General features: G+C 44.3%; 1 protein-coding gene across 15 annotated transcripts in view; it reads right to left on the bottom strand.

The window, feature by feature from the left end:
* The window catches only part of TENM2 (teneurin transmembrane protein 2), a 1297938-nt gene that overhangs the window by 254088 nt on the left and 1024951 nt on the right, over positions 1-18899 (bottom strand). For all 15 annotated transcript variants that reach the window (XM_051844423.3, XM_051844432.3, XM_051844433.3 and 12 more), the window contains one exon: positions 2874-3112. In XM_051844423.3, the coding sequence (XP_051700383.1) occupies positions 2874-3112 (239 nt within the window). The remainder of the gene's footprint in view (positions 1-2873; positions 3113-18899) is intronic.

Raw genomic sequence — 18899 nt, 5'->3', positions numbered from 1 at the left:
CTGGGCAAGTCTTCTCTGTACGGGTTTGAACATGCGAGGAAGATAATTCGACCTGTTTGTCACAGAGCCTACCAGGCCTGGACTCACTGCCTGTCCATAACCTTTGGAGCTAATGTTTCAATTTCAGGACCTGTCACGGCTTTAGCCAAATGCAGAGTCATGTGCAAACCAGAACGGACTCAGGTCCAGGAGGGCCTTGCTTTTACATTGCCCTCCTGTTCTTCCCTGATCTGTTTTTTTTTTTTTTGGCAGGGGGAGGGTCATTGGTTGCTCCCATCAGCACTTTCCTCCATGTTTGCAATGCATTCTTTATGCCCCTGCAGCTTGGTAATTAATAATATACCACTTTTTGTCTTCAAAGTGATTTGCACACATTAATTAACCCTCACCGCACTTCAGAGTTTGTGTGTATAAATAAGCATCATGTCCTCACGTTGTCCTTAGGAAACTACGACCCCCAAGGCAGACACCTGTGTCAAGGCCAGGGAGAAAGGGATCGCTGGGGTCAATACCAGCACTTGGGATCCTGACTCCTCACAGCAAATGCAGACTTAGGGTCTTCCCTGGACAGTGGTGGAGGGCAGCCCAGTAGCTCCATGCCCACCGCCATCAACGCTGGCTAAATCGGCCTGTGATATCACTCATTTTCAGTCATAAACTACTTTCCAATACTCTAGAGTCAAAGCATAATCTTACCCAATGCACACATAATAGGAAATGATGGATTATAAACTAATAAACCATCCTAAGATGCTCAGGTCCAGCTTCCAGTAGCCTCCAGACTGAGGATAAATATGTTTCCTAATCCATCATTTACAAGTTACACACCCGATTAAAACATTAAACTCTCACTATACGATTTCCCATTTATATGATCGCCCTTACAGAAAGCTATTATATTTTAACTATCAGGCTCAATAAATCAGGCAGTAGCCATCTATCTCTCTCCTGCAAGTGGAGTAGGAGGCACACTGGGGACTCTATTGGCAGAGGCAGGCACTGCCTCAATTCCTATATCTGGCCTCCCCATGGTGCCCACTGGCCTAGCAGAACATTAAGCCTGAGAAGTGAGCACATGGACCCTCTCTGAAGTTTCTGACACAAAGCCAAATGGTGCAAAGACCCTGAAGGCACATTCAAGTTTCTTGCACAGAGCCTCTGAACAGCTACCTGGGGAAGTACACAAAACTGCTTGCAGACAACACCCCGATTCTGCTGAAGTCGATGAGGGGCAGGCAGATGCCCTGGTCCTTCCCTCAAGTCAATCCATCATTCCATTTTCCAGCCAGAGGTAAGCGGGAAGTAACAATGACCACACATTAGGGGTGCTTGGGTGTCCTGCCTCAGTCCCCATGGAAAGCAGAGGGTTTTGCAAAGCCCCAGATAAACAAAGAAACTGTCCCTGGAGACAGCTAGTTTTCTCAGTTTTGGAGAGCATTCCTGAGAAGTGCAATCGGCAAGGAGTAGAAACATGTATTTTTCCCTATGAAGATAAGCATAGCTATGCAATGGGAAAGAGTGGAAAATTTATGTCAATTTTTGGCTTCTATTCATCTGCCTTGGGCAGGGCCCCAGATCTCTGGGGTGCACAGTCACACTCCTCTGCTATCAGAGAAGCTTAGGTGGAACCAGTTTCTTCTCTGGCCAGCATCATGCTGGCTGTCTGGGGATGAAGGAATTATACAGGCCCCTCACTGCTGAGTGAGAACGAATAGCTGATGTTGGGGGGAAAGGCAAGGCCAGCACAGTTAGGACTGTCCTTCCTTTTTTTTTTTTTTTTAATGGGAAGAGTTTTAGCCTACATGTTGGGACCTGTTTTGGAGTTGGCCTCTTTTAGCTACTGTTTTATAGGTTTGCTTTGCCACTTGCCACAGCCAAATGTGGGTGCTCTGTCATAGCTGCCCTGAAACCAAGCCAAAACTATCAAGTGTTTTTCAAATACACTTTCACAAACATCACCATGTCCTCAGCCTGAGCCAGGAGATCTGCCCGCTGCAAGCTCAGTTGACAAAGCTGCTGCACAAGGGCTCCTGGGTGGAAGCAGGAGCTGCGAGCAGGCTTTGTGTCCAGCCCAGGTTGCTGTATGCACGTGGCTTCTTGCCCTGCAACTCTCAGCATCTGCTGCTTACCATCAGCATGTAGCCACCCCATGGATGCAAACCAACATTTGTGGCATGAGAATAAAGGCAGCCCACCAACTTGACCCACCTGCTTTTGTGGGTCCCACACTAAGTTACCAGGAGCACAGCTGCTGTGGGAGGAGGACCTGATGCAGATGGGAAGATGAGAGTTGAGAGCTGAATGGCAGAGAGGCAAAGGAAAGCATGCGGGCCAACAATGGCACCTGGGAGAACTGATGCTATTCAAAGACCTGGTAGGATGCTCCGCCCCTCTATCCTGTTTCTGTTTCACAGCTCTGAAAATAAACTACCTACCCAGGCTTTCTTTTGAACCCAGCTGCTCTCCTGCACGCTGACCACTATTTGTCTGTTTAGGTTTTGCGTGAGATGAGCCAATGTTGCAAGCATTTCAGAACAGAAACCTGGTTAAAGTTCAATGATGAAGACCAGAGACTACATGGGGAGTGAGGGCTATGTCTGTAAGAATGACAGTTCTCAGCTCAGCTCCAAGAAAGGAGGCTTAATTTGACTTAAGATGAATGTCATTTCGAGTCATGAAGGAGAAACACATCAGATTAAAATGGGCTTGGGGGGGGGCATGAAAATACTCCTATCTATCACTCAGGAATACGTCTTTCAGGAGCCAACAAGCTAACGGCCGGATCACGGAGGAGCTCTCCATTCACAAGTGCACAGCCTCCCCCGCACCTTCTCACCGGCAGGTGAGACAGCAGTCAAGGCTGCCCGACTTACCGATGAAATAGGCCAGCAGGATCGCCAAGAGCAGGGCCGCGGCTATGGCGGACAGGGCGGCGCATTTCCAGCTGCAGTATTTGGAAGGCTTCTTCAGCTTGAAGGCCTTCCTGGAGAAGGTATTCCTGGGCAGCAGGCGTGGTGGCGGCGTGTACACGGTTCCTGAGGTCAAAGGGTACCCTGGAGAGGAGCTGCTGAACAGCGGAGTGCTTCCCGAGGACGTCTTAAAGAGGAAGTGCCTGCAAGGAGAAGGGACAGGGTCAGAACGACCACAAAGCGCATTACTGTATACTTGCACATAGGAATCTAGAGTTCATCTGCCACAACAATCCTGCACCACATTCAAAGCAAATGTGGAAACTGAACTGCTGTCCCTCAGAGTGATGCTAACGATATGATGACGTGAGTTATCATGTATTTATAGCCTACTACTGAGAGGTACTTGAAATATTCTGCCACAACTATTTGCACACTACGTAGTATAATATCCCCATGGGAGAGATCAGAAATTAGGTTTGGAGAATTCAAGCAACTGTTCAGGGACTGAAATCCAGTCCTCTGTGCTCCTCAATATTACCCTAAACTTTCTCCTGACCCTTGCTCTTGTGCCATTTTTGCCTCCCCCGAATCCTCTTTCCTGTTCTGAGACTGCCTCTATGAGTCACGTATCATGGTGATGTCTTGGAAAATAACCTTTTAAAAATTGACTTCCATAGACAGGAGTGTCAATTGGTAAAGTCAACAACAGGAGTCACTGTGCACTTACTCCTCATGTAGGATCTCTGTCCTTAATGTGCTGTGCATTGAGATTTAATGCTATAACGAGTACTCAAACAATATATTTCACTTTGTGTTTCTATGGGGGTGCAAACTGTTGAAATCTTTACTTAATGCATACTAAACTGATCCTCTGTAAAAAAAAAAAAAAAAAAAGAAATTATCAATTCCCAACTTGACTCTCACTGGGATTAAACATGACAATAGGTCTGATCTGATTTCATCATCATTTAAAAAAAATCATCTATTATTTTTGACTTTATGTTTCTGTGTGGGAGCAAACTGTTGAAATCCTTACTTAATGTATACTAAGCTGATCTTCTGTATATTAAGATAATCGAAAATGAATCTTTATGTGAATGGAAGGGGAGAGGGAGTGGGAAAGGGGAGGGTTGTGGGTGGGAGGGACGGTATGGGGGGGAAGCCATTGTAATCCATAAATCGTACTTTGGAAATTTATATTCATTAAATAAAAGTTAAAAAAAAAGAAAATAGTCAAGAGATTAAATAAAAAAAAATTGACTTCCTTAAGGGACAAAGAGACAAAGAAAGGAGTGGTGTTCCCATTTGCTGGTTCACTTCCCTAATGCCTACAATGGTGACAGCCAAAGCTGAGAGCCAGAAACTCAGTCCAGGTCTTCTGCAGGAATGATAGGGACCCAATAACTTCAGCCATTACTGCTGCCTCCTAGGGGGAAACTGGAGTCAGGAGTTAGATCCAGGAACTGAACCTAGGCATTCCGTTATCAGATGTGCGTGTACTAACTGACATCTTAACTGGTGGACCAAACACCTGTCTTTGAAAATATCTTTACCAATCAGTTAAACAAGCTGTCCTTGGTAGCCAGAGCTATGGAGAGATTACACATGTGGAATGGTACAGCAGAGGACAAAGTCCTCTTCAGGGGTCAGGATACTCCACGACATGTCATGGGCCATCAACTCTCTGGTAACTCATTGTTCTCTCTCTTAAACACACATTTATGTGACTTCTAGTGTGACTGGTGACAGCTTGTTTAAAGCAGTGACTCGTCTTCCAGGACATGCACAGCAGAATTAAGGCACAGGTTCAGTGGAATCTAGAGCAGCCAGCAGCAGCAGGCTAGAAACAATGACTTACATTGTGCTTTGCACATCTTTACATTGCCAGTACCCAACTCAAAGGCCGGCACGCAAGGGAGACTCTAACAAGTGAATAGCATTCTCTCACTACTCTGTAGTCCTACTCCACTAAAATTCTAGGGTGTCAACACGTTATCACAGCTGCTTCTTTTTTCACATCTCTGCAACTTTATTGACCACCACAGTGAGTCAGATGAAATGCTATTTTATTTGCCCCTCCACCTCACATCAGTCCTACTAAGTAGGTACCATTAGTACTCCAGTTTTGCAGAAAGGAACACTGAAGTTCAGAGTTAGCAAGCAGTGTCCATGGGGCTCAAACTCCAACCAGACTGACTACACCGCACTGCCCGTGCAGCTGGAGGTTAGCAGTCTTTCCTAGTGGGATGCTAAGGCAGGATGACTGTCACTGCGAATGTTTGTATCTTGGCTACTTCCAGATAAAACCTTGAGAGTACTTTAATCCTTGACAGAGATCAAATGAGCCTGATGTGACTGACAACTATGTCAAAGGCTATTCCTGTTCTTGCCCATCCAACAAAACCTAGGCAACTCCTACTCACCTGCCAATTGCCTATCTGTGAAACCTGTTCTACCACCCTCCCATCACTTTGTACACTTGCAAATCGATTTCCCCCCTTGGAAATACATGAAAGGTAACCTCAAAAAGTTCATGGAAAATGAAATTAAAAAATAAATTTATTTTGATAGTAAAATTTTTGAAAGCCATGCATCTGAGAGGTCTTCAAACAGTTCGTGAAAATATGTACTAGAAAAAAAAATCTATGGATTTCACATTTTTTTAAAAAAAGATTTATTTATTTATTTGAAAGGCAGAGCAACAAAGAAAGAGGAAGAGACAGAGAGAGATCTTCCATCTGCTGGTCAAGTCCCCAGCAGCCACAATAGCCAAGTCTGGGCCAGGTCAACACCAGGAGCCAGCAACTCCATCCAGGTCTCCCACATGGGTGGCAGGGGCCCAAGGATGAGGTCTATCTTCTACTGCCTTCCCAGGAACATTAGCAGGAAGCTGGATTGGAAGTGCAGTAGCTGGGACTTCAACCAGCACTGTGACATGGCACAGCAGCTTAACCACCTGTACCACAATGCTGCCCACCCAATTCTTTATGTACCAAAATAAATAACTTTTAAGTCAATTTTCTCAAGTACCCTGTATACACTAACATGTATATATAATATATACACGTATATATACATACACATATATACGTATATATACATGTTTTATGTCTGTGTGTATCCATGTATATATAATTTTCTTAATGCACCTGACTCCCACCAGAATGTGAACTCTTGTACACGAGACAGTGGCAGATATTGCCATTGATATTCATCACAGTGTAAAGACCAGAGCCTGAATCAGTTACACTTGTGGACGCATTACACAAATTGAATACAGGAATGTTTTGGCAACATGAGAGCAACAAGATGAATATTAAGAAGTTAAATCCGGCTCTAATGTTATTTTTAACACACTCATTTGTGAGAAACAACACAAGGATATGATTATTCTCTTACATATGGGATTGCTTCCTGGCTTCCTAAAATCATACATACCCTCCAGAGGATTTTCCACATGTACTTCTAAAAAGGAAGTCATGTCATATCCCATGTCATGCTCCCCCCTGCCCCCAACCTGTTTACCAATAATGGCTTCCAGCAACATTCAGAATAGTATCAGGAGTGTGTCTCAGGGTCCGCCGCACTGCACGGTTTGCTATCTGCTCTACTGTATTTATGCTTCCTCACTCCCCCGTAACTCTGTCCTCTTGCTAGCCTTCATCGTATCTCACTTCCTGCCGCACGGCCTTGGCATCACTAGCCCTGCTGTCTGGAAGTACCACAGCTTGTTCCTTCGATGATGTGACTCTCTGCCCCGACTGTCTCAGAGACAGCTTCTCTGAACACCTTCATTGTCTGTTTCTCTCTGTAATTATTTTTCTTCATTATCTGTATACTTACTGGGGGTATTACTTATTGTCTGAATTCACCATTAGAACTAGAGTTTTACAAAGTTTAAAATATTCAAGGATCTCCTTAGATGTCATCTAGCTCTATCTCCTAACTACTGGAAGAAAGCCTGCATGTAGGTATTAGACCTAACTTGGTGAAATGAACGGCCTGTAACCCTTTGCAAACTACTTAATGCTAAAAGCACTGTGAGTATTTTTTGTTTTAAAATTAAAATTAAAATTTTATCTGCCCTGTGAACTCCTGTTTTCCCAACAGGTTTACCAGTTTGCCTGTAGGCAAGGGTCTGTGCACACAAGGACAGATCCCCACACAGTTTCCAAGGCCGGATTAAGCCTTATAGCCTGTATCTCTCATGGAGTCTGTGGCGAGAGCTGCTCAGTGCAATTCAGACAGCTTTCTCCTCTGTTTTCTCTCATTTTTGGTGCTTATATTGATTAAACAAAAACACTGAAGATATGAAGAACTCTGCTTCTCCCATGTAGAATTTTTCCCTGGTTGTTACTCATCTTTAGAAATATAAGTCAGCAAACAACAAAAGCAGGATTCTAAAGAAGCTGTCATTGGACTGTGTCCCACAAACACCTCCTGTAGCATCACTCGGGGCACCGTGAAAAAGTCCAAATTTCCAGGTGCCATGCAGACCCAAGGATAGTGTCTGGGTGCCTATCACTGAAGTAGTGCCCTAGGTGATTCTAAAGTCTGCTACTGTTTAGGAAACTCTGCCCTTGCTGTTTTTGCACCTTCCAAATGTATCTGGCTTGCAAAGAACATGGTAGATTGTCAACAGATAAATTTTAAAAATGCAAGTTTTGAATGTGGCTATCTCTAGGATAAAACATCCTGAAGTCTACAACTTACTTTCAAATGATTCAGCAAAAAGATGTCTATCTCTAGCAAACAATCTCTATACAGATAGATAAGGCAAATGTAACAAAATGATAGCAACTGATGAAACTATACATGGTGCTCTTCTTCCAACTTTCCTGATGTTTGCAAAGTCTTGTAAAAAAAAAAAAGGAGCTGGAAACATCCAAGTTTTGATGCATTTGAAGACTGCAGTCACATTCCACGGGAAAATAAAACAAAACAAAGCAAGACTCCCGAGGTAACGGTCTGGCCAGATGGTCACGGAGAGCACCAAGAAGGCTCGGAAGGCTTCTGGTTTCTCCCTCAACCAGCTATTAAGACAGCTTTTCCCCTCAGGGGCCAGCTCAGTGTGTTCCGATGAATCATTTGTGATGCCCCAACTGAACTCCTTCCCAGCAGTTGGCCATGGAAGGAGCTCAGCTCAGGACTCCAGGCATCAGCAAAAATGTGTAGTTTCCAAATACACTTGACATTTTTCAAGCACAACTCAATTGCTCTCAGAATTGGCCACTTGTGCCTCGGAAAGGAAAGGCAAAAGAGGGGCCCCCAAAGTGCTGTCCTTGGAGCTTGCTAACACTCTAAGAACCAGAGAAAACCAGTCCTTGATGTCTCACAGAAAAATCAAAGAGCAGCACGTGCACTTCTTTGGCTTCCTACCCACTTGGAGGTCAGGGGGGATGGGGATGGGGGGGTGGGAGGGGGTGCGGCAGTCCCAGCACCCAGCATTGTGCAGGGCATAGTGAGAGTAGCAAAGGCTGAGGGGCTGATGGTCCCTCCCTCTGCTCAGCACTGTCCCCTGGGTCCTAGTGATTTCTTCAGGATGCAGTGGTCGCTGCTTCATCTGCAGCTATCAGTCTTTCTGGGTAAATGCCATCACTTTTCCTCATGTGAAAACACAACCATTTAATAAAAACTGAGAGTGTAGACCTACCAGCCCAAGAGCTATTCTCCCATGCACTTTACTTGACAGCAAATTAAAGGCAGAATTTCAGGAAGCCAGGCTTCTGCTACAAACTGGCTTGGAAAATCGAGGGCATACATTTTCTCGGATTAAACAACCAGGGGTGACTTTAAAAGGAAGTCAGAGAGAAAGAAAAAGCAGACATTGCATCTAAGCAAGATGAGTGCCTCCTCTCCCCCCAGGTCAATCTGTGCTCTGTTCGGATGCTACAGAAGGGGCGTGGCTAACGCAGAGTGAACGCTTTCAACAGCTGTGGCTCTGGGACAACAGACACATTCCTGGCCTCCCCTGAGCTGGTCTCTGAGGTCCTTAAACTACCTGAGGTCCCCGTGGTAGATTTCTTTTTGTTAGTAAATTACAAGGAAACTTAGTCATTACTCCTAAACCCTATCAAAGAAGCAAGCAAACAAATGCATAACATCCCTTCACACCAAGTATGACTGTTCATCTTGCAACTGACCAGTGGGATCCTCAGAGGCGGTCTCCCTTATTTTCTAGGCTGTGCTTTTATGCACAGGGGGAAATCCTGGCAGATTTTTGGTGAGACAGAAACTGTACTGCCCGAATTAATGGTGCTGCCTCTGCTCCAAGGTCAAGGCTTCTGCTTTCTCTCCCGCTCTGCATCCCGCTATCTTATCACAGTGCACCATTCAGCTAACCAGGATAACGAATGGCGAATGGTGCGGGGTGTGCTGCGGCGTGTTGTTCTCCTTCGCACATGAAGATTGCGGCTGCAAACAGTCATCTTGAAACCCAGAAGTCATGAATGTTCTCCCTGCACACTATGTGCAAAGACCGCGCTCTGGTTCTCGGGGACAGCAGGCGTCCACTGAGGCGCCCCTGAGAAAACTGACCTCCTCAGTAAGATAAACGTGCCATCTTCAGAGGAGCAGATGAAAACAGTGAAATATAGTCCACTCATACCCCTAATATTTTAAATATCAAACAAGCAGTGGCTGAAAGTTGCTAAAAAGTGAGAGGAAGGATAGAGACAGAATGGGAGTGGGGGCGTGGTGCTCAGTGAGCGCAATCAGGTGAGCCTTAGAGAACTGGAGATTTCATCACATTCCACTGGTTCTGGCCATGCCCTTCGAAGCGTCAGGTTTATGGTCTCTAAAGGAGTAGGTTTAATAAAGAGGCAGCACATAAAGGGTACTGTAGCATGTAAAGTTACTGTAATTAGGTTTTCAGGAGTTATAATAAAACACTGTGCTGGAGAGAGGTTAAACAACCACCACGCACTCTGGCACCATTATACCCTGCAACACGAGAAGGAACAGTGGCTGTCCAGGGAAGAATTGACAGGTAGGTTTCGGAGACAGGGACACAGATGTGGGGCATGGAGAGAAAGAGAGAGAGAGAGAGAGAGAGAGAGAGAGAGAGAGAGAGAGAGAAGAGAGAAGAGAGAAGAGAGATAGAAAAGAGAGAGAGAGAGAGAGAGAGAGAGAAGGAAACAGTGAAGTTGAAAGGTAATGTAGCATACTGTACTGCTCAGCTATTGCAGAAGAATTAAGTAATCTCCTTTTTTAAAATTTCTATTCAGGGACAGGGACAGGGACAGGGACAGGGACAGAGAGAGAGAGAGAGAGAGAGAGAGAAGAGAATGAATATGAGAAGAATGACCTTCCATCCACTGGTTCATCTCCCAAACGTCCACTACTGTCATGATGAAGCCAGGGACTCAGTCCAGATCTCTCATGTGGCAGGGACACAATTATTTGAGAATACCCACATTGCATCCCAGGGTCCATGTTAGCAGGAAGCTGGAGTTAGAAGCCAGAGCTGGGAAATGAACTCAGATACTTCCATGTGGGATCTGGGTATCTTAACTGCTAGGCTAAACACTCCAAAACTAGGAAATCATTCTAAGTGTTCTGACTTTTCCTGTTTGCCAATCTAAAATGCCCATATTATTAAAATAACCAAGTATTTACACTCAAAGTATAGAAAGCAAAAGCTCCTAAACTCTTGGGAGATAACCTGGTAAACATTTGATGTTTATACTGAGGCAGTTTGAAATCTGGATTCTGGACTCAGACAACCAGGGTCTGGAGCCTGTCACTTCTCCTTAATGCCTGTGTGATCTTGATTTAACTGCACTAGGAGGTTGGGAATGCTCTTATCTACTTTCTGGGCCTGTAAGGGGGAACTGGGTGAATTTATTCATGTGATTTGCTCAACAAGAAGACTGACACCAGTGAATTCTGGCATCAGTGAAGTTCTGAGTCAATCGCATGAGGGCAGGAGTCACATGTATCTTGCTCTTTACCAAATTTCCTTGACCTAGGATGGTGCTCAGCTCTTTCAAATATTTGCTGAATGAATGAGTTCTAACTAGCATAGTAACTGGAGCATTGTAGGGACCCAAGCCCCCTTACATAATGAATAGGATTCATTCATCGTTAGTACAACGAATAGGATTAGAGATATTATTAACGTGTTCGCTTTCTTCTTCCAGTTGGGAATTAATGCTTGGGTTGGGAAGTGAATGACTGCTTTCAAAATAAACTTCGAAAATTACAAAAAAAATTGCTACTGCCTAAATTTAAAAAGCAAGAAATCAATAATCCCAATTAGTATAGTTAAAAGTCTATTTCATATCACAGTTTCCTAAGCCTAGACTCAAACTGATTTTGACTCAATGAAAAATGGGCTTTCAAGGTTTCTTTTCCTTGAACCTTTCAGCTCAAGAGGGGACTGTCACTACATTTGCATATGCCACGAACAACAGGAAAATCCTCTATTTTGCCCTCTTCAAAATTTGCAGCGGTACCAAAAATACTCACAGCTGGAATAATTAGCAACTCAATTTATTGCCTTCCGTTTTCCAAATAGAATCTTCAACTCTTGATATTTAAATAGTGTCAAACTGTGATACAACGTAGCATTTTTCATGGTAAAAGTTTTTTTTTTCCTCTATGAAATGATACACTGCTCAGTGTGACAAGCTAGGTCTCTCGAGGTCATAAAAGAAACCTGGGGTTTTGTAGGCAAATCCATTTCAGCATCTTTGAGATGAGATGAGAGATCTTTTTTTTTTTTCCCCCTGGAGTTGTTAACTTGTTGACTTTTTCAAGTTAATTGGCAAGAGTCTTGATCTAGCTGAGAGAAAAAACAAAGACTTCTGACTGTGACTTCAAACTTGACCTTGAATTCACCATATATTGCACTATGGGAGTGCAGGGACAGTCACTTCTGATGGGCTTGCATTTCTGTCCACTGGCCGACAGGATCTGATGAAGAAAGAAGGCACACCACCCATACAATCAATGAGGAGAATGCATTCTCCCTTCGTGTTTATTGCCTGCACCATTCAGAGTCAAAAAACATTCTAGCCGGAAGGAACCTCAGGGTAAGTTCCTTTATCATGTCCTGCTTCATCCAGTGTGTTTGCTGTCTTTCTAGTCCAACGACAATGGGAAGCCCTGTATTTTTTGCTTCCTAATATCTTCCACTCTTTGTAGCAGATGCTCAGAAATGTCTGCTGAAGGAAACACAAATTATGGTAGAGTGGAAAATGCATGGCTTTGGGTCCAAGCACACCTGGACTCACATCTCAACTCCAGTAGGAACTGCATGATGCTGAAAGTGTCAACTAATCTCTAGAGGCTTCAGATGTCACCTTTAAAAAAGGAGGTGGCAAACCATACCCATACTGCAGAACTCTTGAAAGAGATCATGAATACAGTCTATTACCATAGAAACTGGCCTCCAGGAGGGGTTTAATACCTGTGTGGATCGCACTGCTTCCACCTCTGCAATGAACAGGACATCTAAAATATGAAGTCAGTGATCAACCAGCATTTAATGAGCACAGACCAAGTATTACATGGTGCTAGATGCTTTAAATACAATAGTGAGTAAGTCCATATCCTCCTGGAAAATTCTTAATTGGAGAAACAAATCAATAAAACTCACATCCAGCTAAACTGATACTTGAAATAACTGCAAAACATGGAAGGGCCATGGAATAAACAGGGAATAAGATAAAGGACATGTGGGACTACATTAGCACAGTCATTCCTTTCTGAGAAGATGATCAGTAAGGGGAGGCTAAAAAGCAGTTACCAACACAAAGATGGGCGAAAAGAGTATTTCAGGCAGAGGCAAGAGATATGCAAAGGCTCTGAGATGGGAAGACCTAAATTTTGAGGATATGGAAGAAAGAGAGTATGACCAGAGCACAGTGATCCAGGGGCTAGGACAGGGAGAAGAGGTAGGCATGATGAGGAGTACATTACGCAGGACTTTGAAGTCATGAATTTTAGAGCAAGTACAAATGGCTTTAACTATACCTTCTCTTTGAGCTAAGGAGGCAGTTAGGAATATTCCATCTGAAAGTGACTAGGGTAGAAGAGACTCACAGGGAATTAGTCCAGCCCCCTTGATAAGAATGTGTGACCATCTTTGATCTCTGTCTTGAAGGTTTCATCTTTTCTCCAGAATATTCTATCCACCCCTCAATATTGTACCTACTGCTCTACCTGCATTTGGATATAGTTAGGCTACTGAAGTTGAGCATGACTAACACACAACTCCTCATTTCCACTGCAAGCTTTCCTTCTCTTCCAGGCTTCCATGTGGGGGGGGGGGGTGGACCAAAAAACAAAAAACAACACAACCCATCCCTCATCCAGTTGTGCAGGAGCTATCCAAGGAGGCACATGCTGTGTGAAGAAATCTGCCAGAACCAATTTGTTAGAAAGCTCTTGGCAACAGCACCTGGGAGTGTGTCAAGGAAGCAGACTGGGCTGTGGTACTCTAGTTAAGGAGCCTTGGTCCATCTCCCAGGGAGCTTTGGAGCTGGGATGGATGCAGTGTTGTTCCAAATGGACTGAGAAGTCTGGTCTGTCACACACTTGCATGGACCCAGTCACTGATATTGGTTGTTCCCAAGGGAGTTGCCATGGGACCAGCTCTCTTCAGCCAAGGTAAAGATTCTACTCAGCGATGCCAAGCACTGTGCTGTCTCCCCTCCCCTCTTCGGATGTGTATGTTCAGGCATTAGTTTTCGCCATCTCTGGACTTGCTTCTTGGTTGTAACTGGGAGCTCAGAGATAATCTTCCTAAAAGTATGGAAGAATTTTTGATAAATGTACTGGCTCTTTATTTACTACTTCTCTGCCCACCTACAGAACAGTTTATCTTCCTAGGTTTAGTATCTCTGCAAACATGAAGATTTCATGTGCACTTTCTCTTCCAAATCACTTTTAAGAGAATATGATCAGAGTGGATTTCATCTGTGAAAAATTCTGTTTACCTTCTTCCACTCACAGAAGCATCTATTTAGCTTTCTCTTTTAGTCCGTGCCTCCGCAATAAAGCAGTTCTACCTGAAACACCTTCACTTTCTTATTTTTGGTACTTCACTGACTTTGCAGGCCCTGAGTTGTACTGACCATGAAGTTAAATGGGGACCCCACTGACGTCTTTCAGACACTAACATATTACATGCTTAGATTCGTGTACTTGGTGTTGTGACTTCAGAGGTAACCATTTGAAGGCAGGCTTAGGGAACGCTTTTCCTTGCATGTTTCTTAGAAAAGATTGGGGAAAGAGACCGATTCTCTAGCTTAGCAATATTGCTGTGTCTCTCTCGAACAGATCTTTCACACTGAGGGTGCCACATTGATTTTGTAGCTGCTTCCTTCTAATTCACTAGTAAGTTTTTCAAAATTTGGGGTGAAATTCACATAATCTAGAATGAACTGCTTCAAAGTATACAGTTCAGCAGCAGCATTAGCATATTCACAGTACAAGGGCTGCGTTTCCAGCTCCAACACAGTCTCATCATCTCCCCCCAGTACTCCATACCCATTGAGCAGTAACCGCCTCTCCCCTCATTGGCCACCCTTAGCTCATGGCAACCACTAATGTGGATTCTGCCACCTCGGATTTGCCTATTACCGATGTTTCCTGTAAATGGGCTCATGTAATATGTGATCTCTTCTGTCTGGCTTTTTCTCACTTAGCAAAATATTTTCAAGTTCGCTTTCACTGTAGCATGGATCAGGACTTCATTCTTTTTTATGGTTGGATATAATTTCATTGTACACAGGTAGCACTTTTTGTTTATTCATTCATTCACCGAGGGACATCTGGGTCGTTTCTACCTTCTAGCTATTGTGAACAGAGCTACTATGAAGGTTTGTGCGCAAGTATTTGAATACCTGTTTTCAATTCTTGTGGGGATCTACCTAGGAGGGGAATTGCTGAATCATATGGTAATTCTATGTTTAATTTTTTTCAGAATCACTAGCTGTATTCTAACATAAAAAATGAGCATCAACAGTGAACTCCTCTACAGATCAATTTTAGCTGGCACTAAACATGTTTTTTTTTCAGTCTCCTTGCATCCTACCCATGTCCCGAGTTTGTTTTTGAAAACTTCATGAATTGCAGAAGATAATAAGCACCACCAAAGATCCAGGTAGCAGCATGAGCAGCGTAAAAATATTTCACACATTAAAAAATGTTTAAACACACCCAAGTCAGCAGGCTCTCATTTCAGGAAAGAGGTTATTGTGAGAGCCTAGTAGGGTTTCCAGTCTAAGAAAGCCACCCATCTGTGACACTGTTATAAAAAAGGATTTACTGTGAACACATACTCTGAGCACTATATTATAACAGTAGCTGTTCAGCAGGTCCACGTATTGCCAAGCCTGATGAATGAGTCCATTCGGGGATGGATGAATTTCAAAGTTTAGACTGAGGGAAAGATTATGCTTTATTTTAGAAAGCAAAATCACAAAGTCCTTCCTAGCACAAGTTTGAAGAAATTCTGGGATTCATAATTCTATCATAAGATCAGAGAGGATCTAACAATCATATCTCAAAATGTGTCCTTGGATCACCAAATGTATTTGTATGTTACCAACTTCATGGAAAGAGTTCCATGATATGTGGGAAACAGAGTAGACAAAACTAAGGAGACGACTACAGGTCTTTACACACCCTTAATATTGAAGTGTCCTAAATATCTCAGTAGTCTATGATATTTATCATTCCACTTACTTATTTGACCACATGTTTTATACCAGTCCCCTCTTCCTAGTATGAAACTGGTGTTTCATGCTATTCTTCACTTGAGAAATGAAGTTCTAAAGTATCTGCTTCTATTTCCTAACACTTAACACTATGGCTCAGGAAGAAATGAAAAACCAACTGAAAAAATAATGATGGTTTCAAAGCTTTTTTTTTGGTATGTTCTCGAGGCCCCTTAGTGGAGGAAGAAGGAAGGGAAGGAAGGAGAGAAGAAGGAAGGCATCTCTATGCTGTAAAAATTCAAAGGGAAAGGGTGGGCATTTGGTACACTGGTTAGGATACCACCTGGGGACACCTGCATCCTACATTGGAACACCTGGTTTGAGGCCTGGCACCTTTGTTTCTGATCCAGCTTCTAGCTGATGTACAGCCTGGGAGGCAGCAGATGGTAACTCAAGTCTCTGGGTTCCTGCCACCCACACGAGATTCCCAGATCAAGTTTGGGCTCCTAGCTTTTGCCAGATCCAGCCTTAACTGCTGCTGGTATTTGGGGAGTGAATTAGCAGGGGATGGGAGATCTCTGTCTCTGCCTTTCAAATAAAGTGAAAATAATTAAAGCAAAACTAAGAAAAAAAGACAATTAAGGAGGGGGCAGCTTAAAGTCTGCCTGCCTTCAAACTTAAGTTGAAATTTAATTGCAACTGCAACAGTATTAGGAGGCAGGACCTTTAAGGGGGTGATAAGGTCGTGAGGGCTCTGACCTCACGAATGGATTAACGCCACTGTGGTGGGTCGGGTTTCTTCTAAAAGGACCAGGTCAGGCCCCTTTCGCCTTTCTCTCTCTCAACTTCTCCTTGGCCTCCCGACCCAGGCTGATGAAGCAGGAAGTCCCTCATCAGATGCCAGGCCCTCACTCATGGACTTTCCACCTCACAGAACCACGGAGCCACCAAGTTTCTGTGTATTATCAATCATGCAGTCTCTGCTGTGCTGTTACAGTGCACACACACCAAGCCAGCTACCAATTAACTCTAACTCATCAAAGCTGTCCTAGACACAGGGATTATCAGAGGTGAAAGGAAACAAAAGAAAACGGCCTTTCACTTCTTTGTATCATAGACCTGCTTCTTCCACGCCAGCAGTGTGCACACGCTCCCAGCATTTAAGTTTGGGGAATAGTTGGTGCTTTTATAACCCTCCCACAAAACATGGTTATCTTTAACTCGATTTATTTTCCCATTTGAATTTCCATCGGGCCCTTAAGCTATCAGCATATTTATTTCTTATATGTGTAACATCCATAGGTACAATATTTTCTTCTTATTTAACCCTCTTCATGAAATGATATAAGAGCTCTTCAGGGATATTAATTAAGCTTTATAGCAACCCCTGTGACACGTCTGCCTGCCGACATATATCTGTGAGACACTCAGAAATTAGTGCTTTGCAGAAGTGTGCCATTTAAGTGTGTTTGTAGGCCAGCCACATACCCACTGACAATGCTCAGAACAGACTCATACGTTTCAGTCGTCAAAAAAAAAAAAAAAAGCCATTAAAAGAGGCAACCTTCATTTAGCATCAACACGTAAATATGGCGATGGCACTTAATATCCGCTCAAGCACATCCTGCAGCATCCCTGTCACAAAACAAGTCCCAGGGAGGCAGGCTCTGGAAACCCGGCTCCCTTGAAAGGTTCCCGCTTTCTTAAATGCTGGGTTTCCGAGGGCCCCAGGCAAGACTTCTTAAAAATGCAAGTGTCAAGGAAAACTGTCATGCATGTTTGCCTTCAGTACCCAGGAAGCTTGTCACTGCCATCTTGGAAGTCTTGACGAAGATGAGGTTGGACATGCTGAGGCATGGCAAATTGAAAACCGCCTGACAGGGAGGTGGTGTGTTAGACTAAAAGGCAGGTGCCCGCCTTCAGGCATTTTCTTTGCAAGTGGCAGAATTAAACAAAACCTAAAGGCGAGTCTGGTGGGGGCAGCAGCCTTTGCACACATCTCAAAGGCTTGGACTTCAACCGGGGTCCTGTCTGAGGAATAGGCTTTGCTTGACAAGAGGGTAAGTGTTTCCGTGGTGCAAAGCAAAGTGAGGTCTGCATTTCTGTGGAGGGAGGTGAGGAAGAGGGGCTAGAGTTGTGACAGGGAAGGGAGGAGCAGAGGAGGAGGGAAGCCGCGGTCAAGGGAAGCCTAGGACAACACCAGCTGATTGTAGGACGGCCATGAATAGGAAGGCGTCGGCAGCAGGTGGCTCCAGAGCCTTGCTGCTGTGCTTCTCTGCTGTGCATCCTTAGGAAAAATGCCTTGCTGTTGCTAAACCTTAGTTTCCTTAAGTGAAAGTGGTGAGAACGACCAAACTTACTCCTTTGGGATACTGCATGGATTCAGTGAGGGGCTCAGCACACGTTTAACACTTAAGACCACTAATGACTGCTGAGTTAGAAGGGAAAGTATCAACGACACCCACAAACTGCCTACTTAAGCACAGCGTTCTCTTTCTTTTCCTGTGGCCCCCTTCTGGCCTTCCTTCCTTCCAGCCTTCCTCCATCCCTCCTTCCCTCTGGCTTTCCAAAACTAGGGGATCCCTTGGTAAAACACAAGGAACTTTGAGTTCTTCCTTTTCTGGGCTGTCAACCAAGGTCTTTCCACCCTCTTTCTGGCAGATGTGACTGTAACACATCTGTTCGTTCATCTTTCTGAGAATGTTGCCCATTCCACATGGAACAAACCCTGGGGTGACTGACTCAAGGATGTCCCGAACATGGGCCATGGGCCCACTGCAGCTCTGTCCCTTGAGTCCCAGCCCATCGGTGCACGGCGCTTGCACACGTTTGCTTTCCTCAACCTTTCTTATTCTCTTGCCTCTGCTCTGGGTGTCTTCCGACAGGGTAATGCTCAGTGTTGCATCAAGATGGGAATCAGGTGCTGTTCCCAGCTGCCAGGCTTCCCTGACACGTTAAGTATAGGTGCTTCCCTCCACCAACCACCTCATCCTCCCCAGTAGCTTCTGAGCTTATGTCCATTTTACTACAGCCTTTGTTGTTATCCACCATCGGCTGTGCTGCCTGGATCTCACCAGACACCAGTCCCCAGCTGACAAGGGTGGTGCCTTTTGCATCCATTCCCTCACCGTGTGGCTCCCCCATGAGTAGGAGCTCCACAAACGTGGGCTGAAGTCCTATGAACGCAGCTGGTAATGAGATTACCAAGAGGAGGTGGGAAATACAAAAATTCGTATTTAGCATAAAGTCGGGTTTTAGATAAAGGAACTACCTCGGTTTGGCCTGAGGGTCTCTTATTGACAGAGCCCTCACATACTCA

This window comes from Oryctolagus cuniculus, chromosome 6 (assembly GCF_051225735.1).
Source record: "Oryctolagus cuniculus isolate XC-2025 breed Fujian yellow rabbit chromosome 6, ASM5122573v1, whole genome shotgun sequence".
Taxonomy (NCBI): domain Eukaryota; kingdom Metazoa; phylum Chordata; class Mammalia; order Lagomorpha; family Leporidae; genus Oryctolagus; species Oryctolagus cuniculus.
The sequence above is the reverse complement of the archived record's forward strand: the minus strand, read 5'-3'. Positions and strand labels throughout refer to the sequence as shown.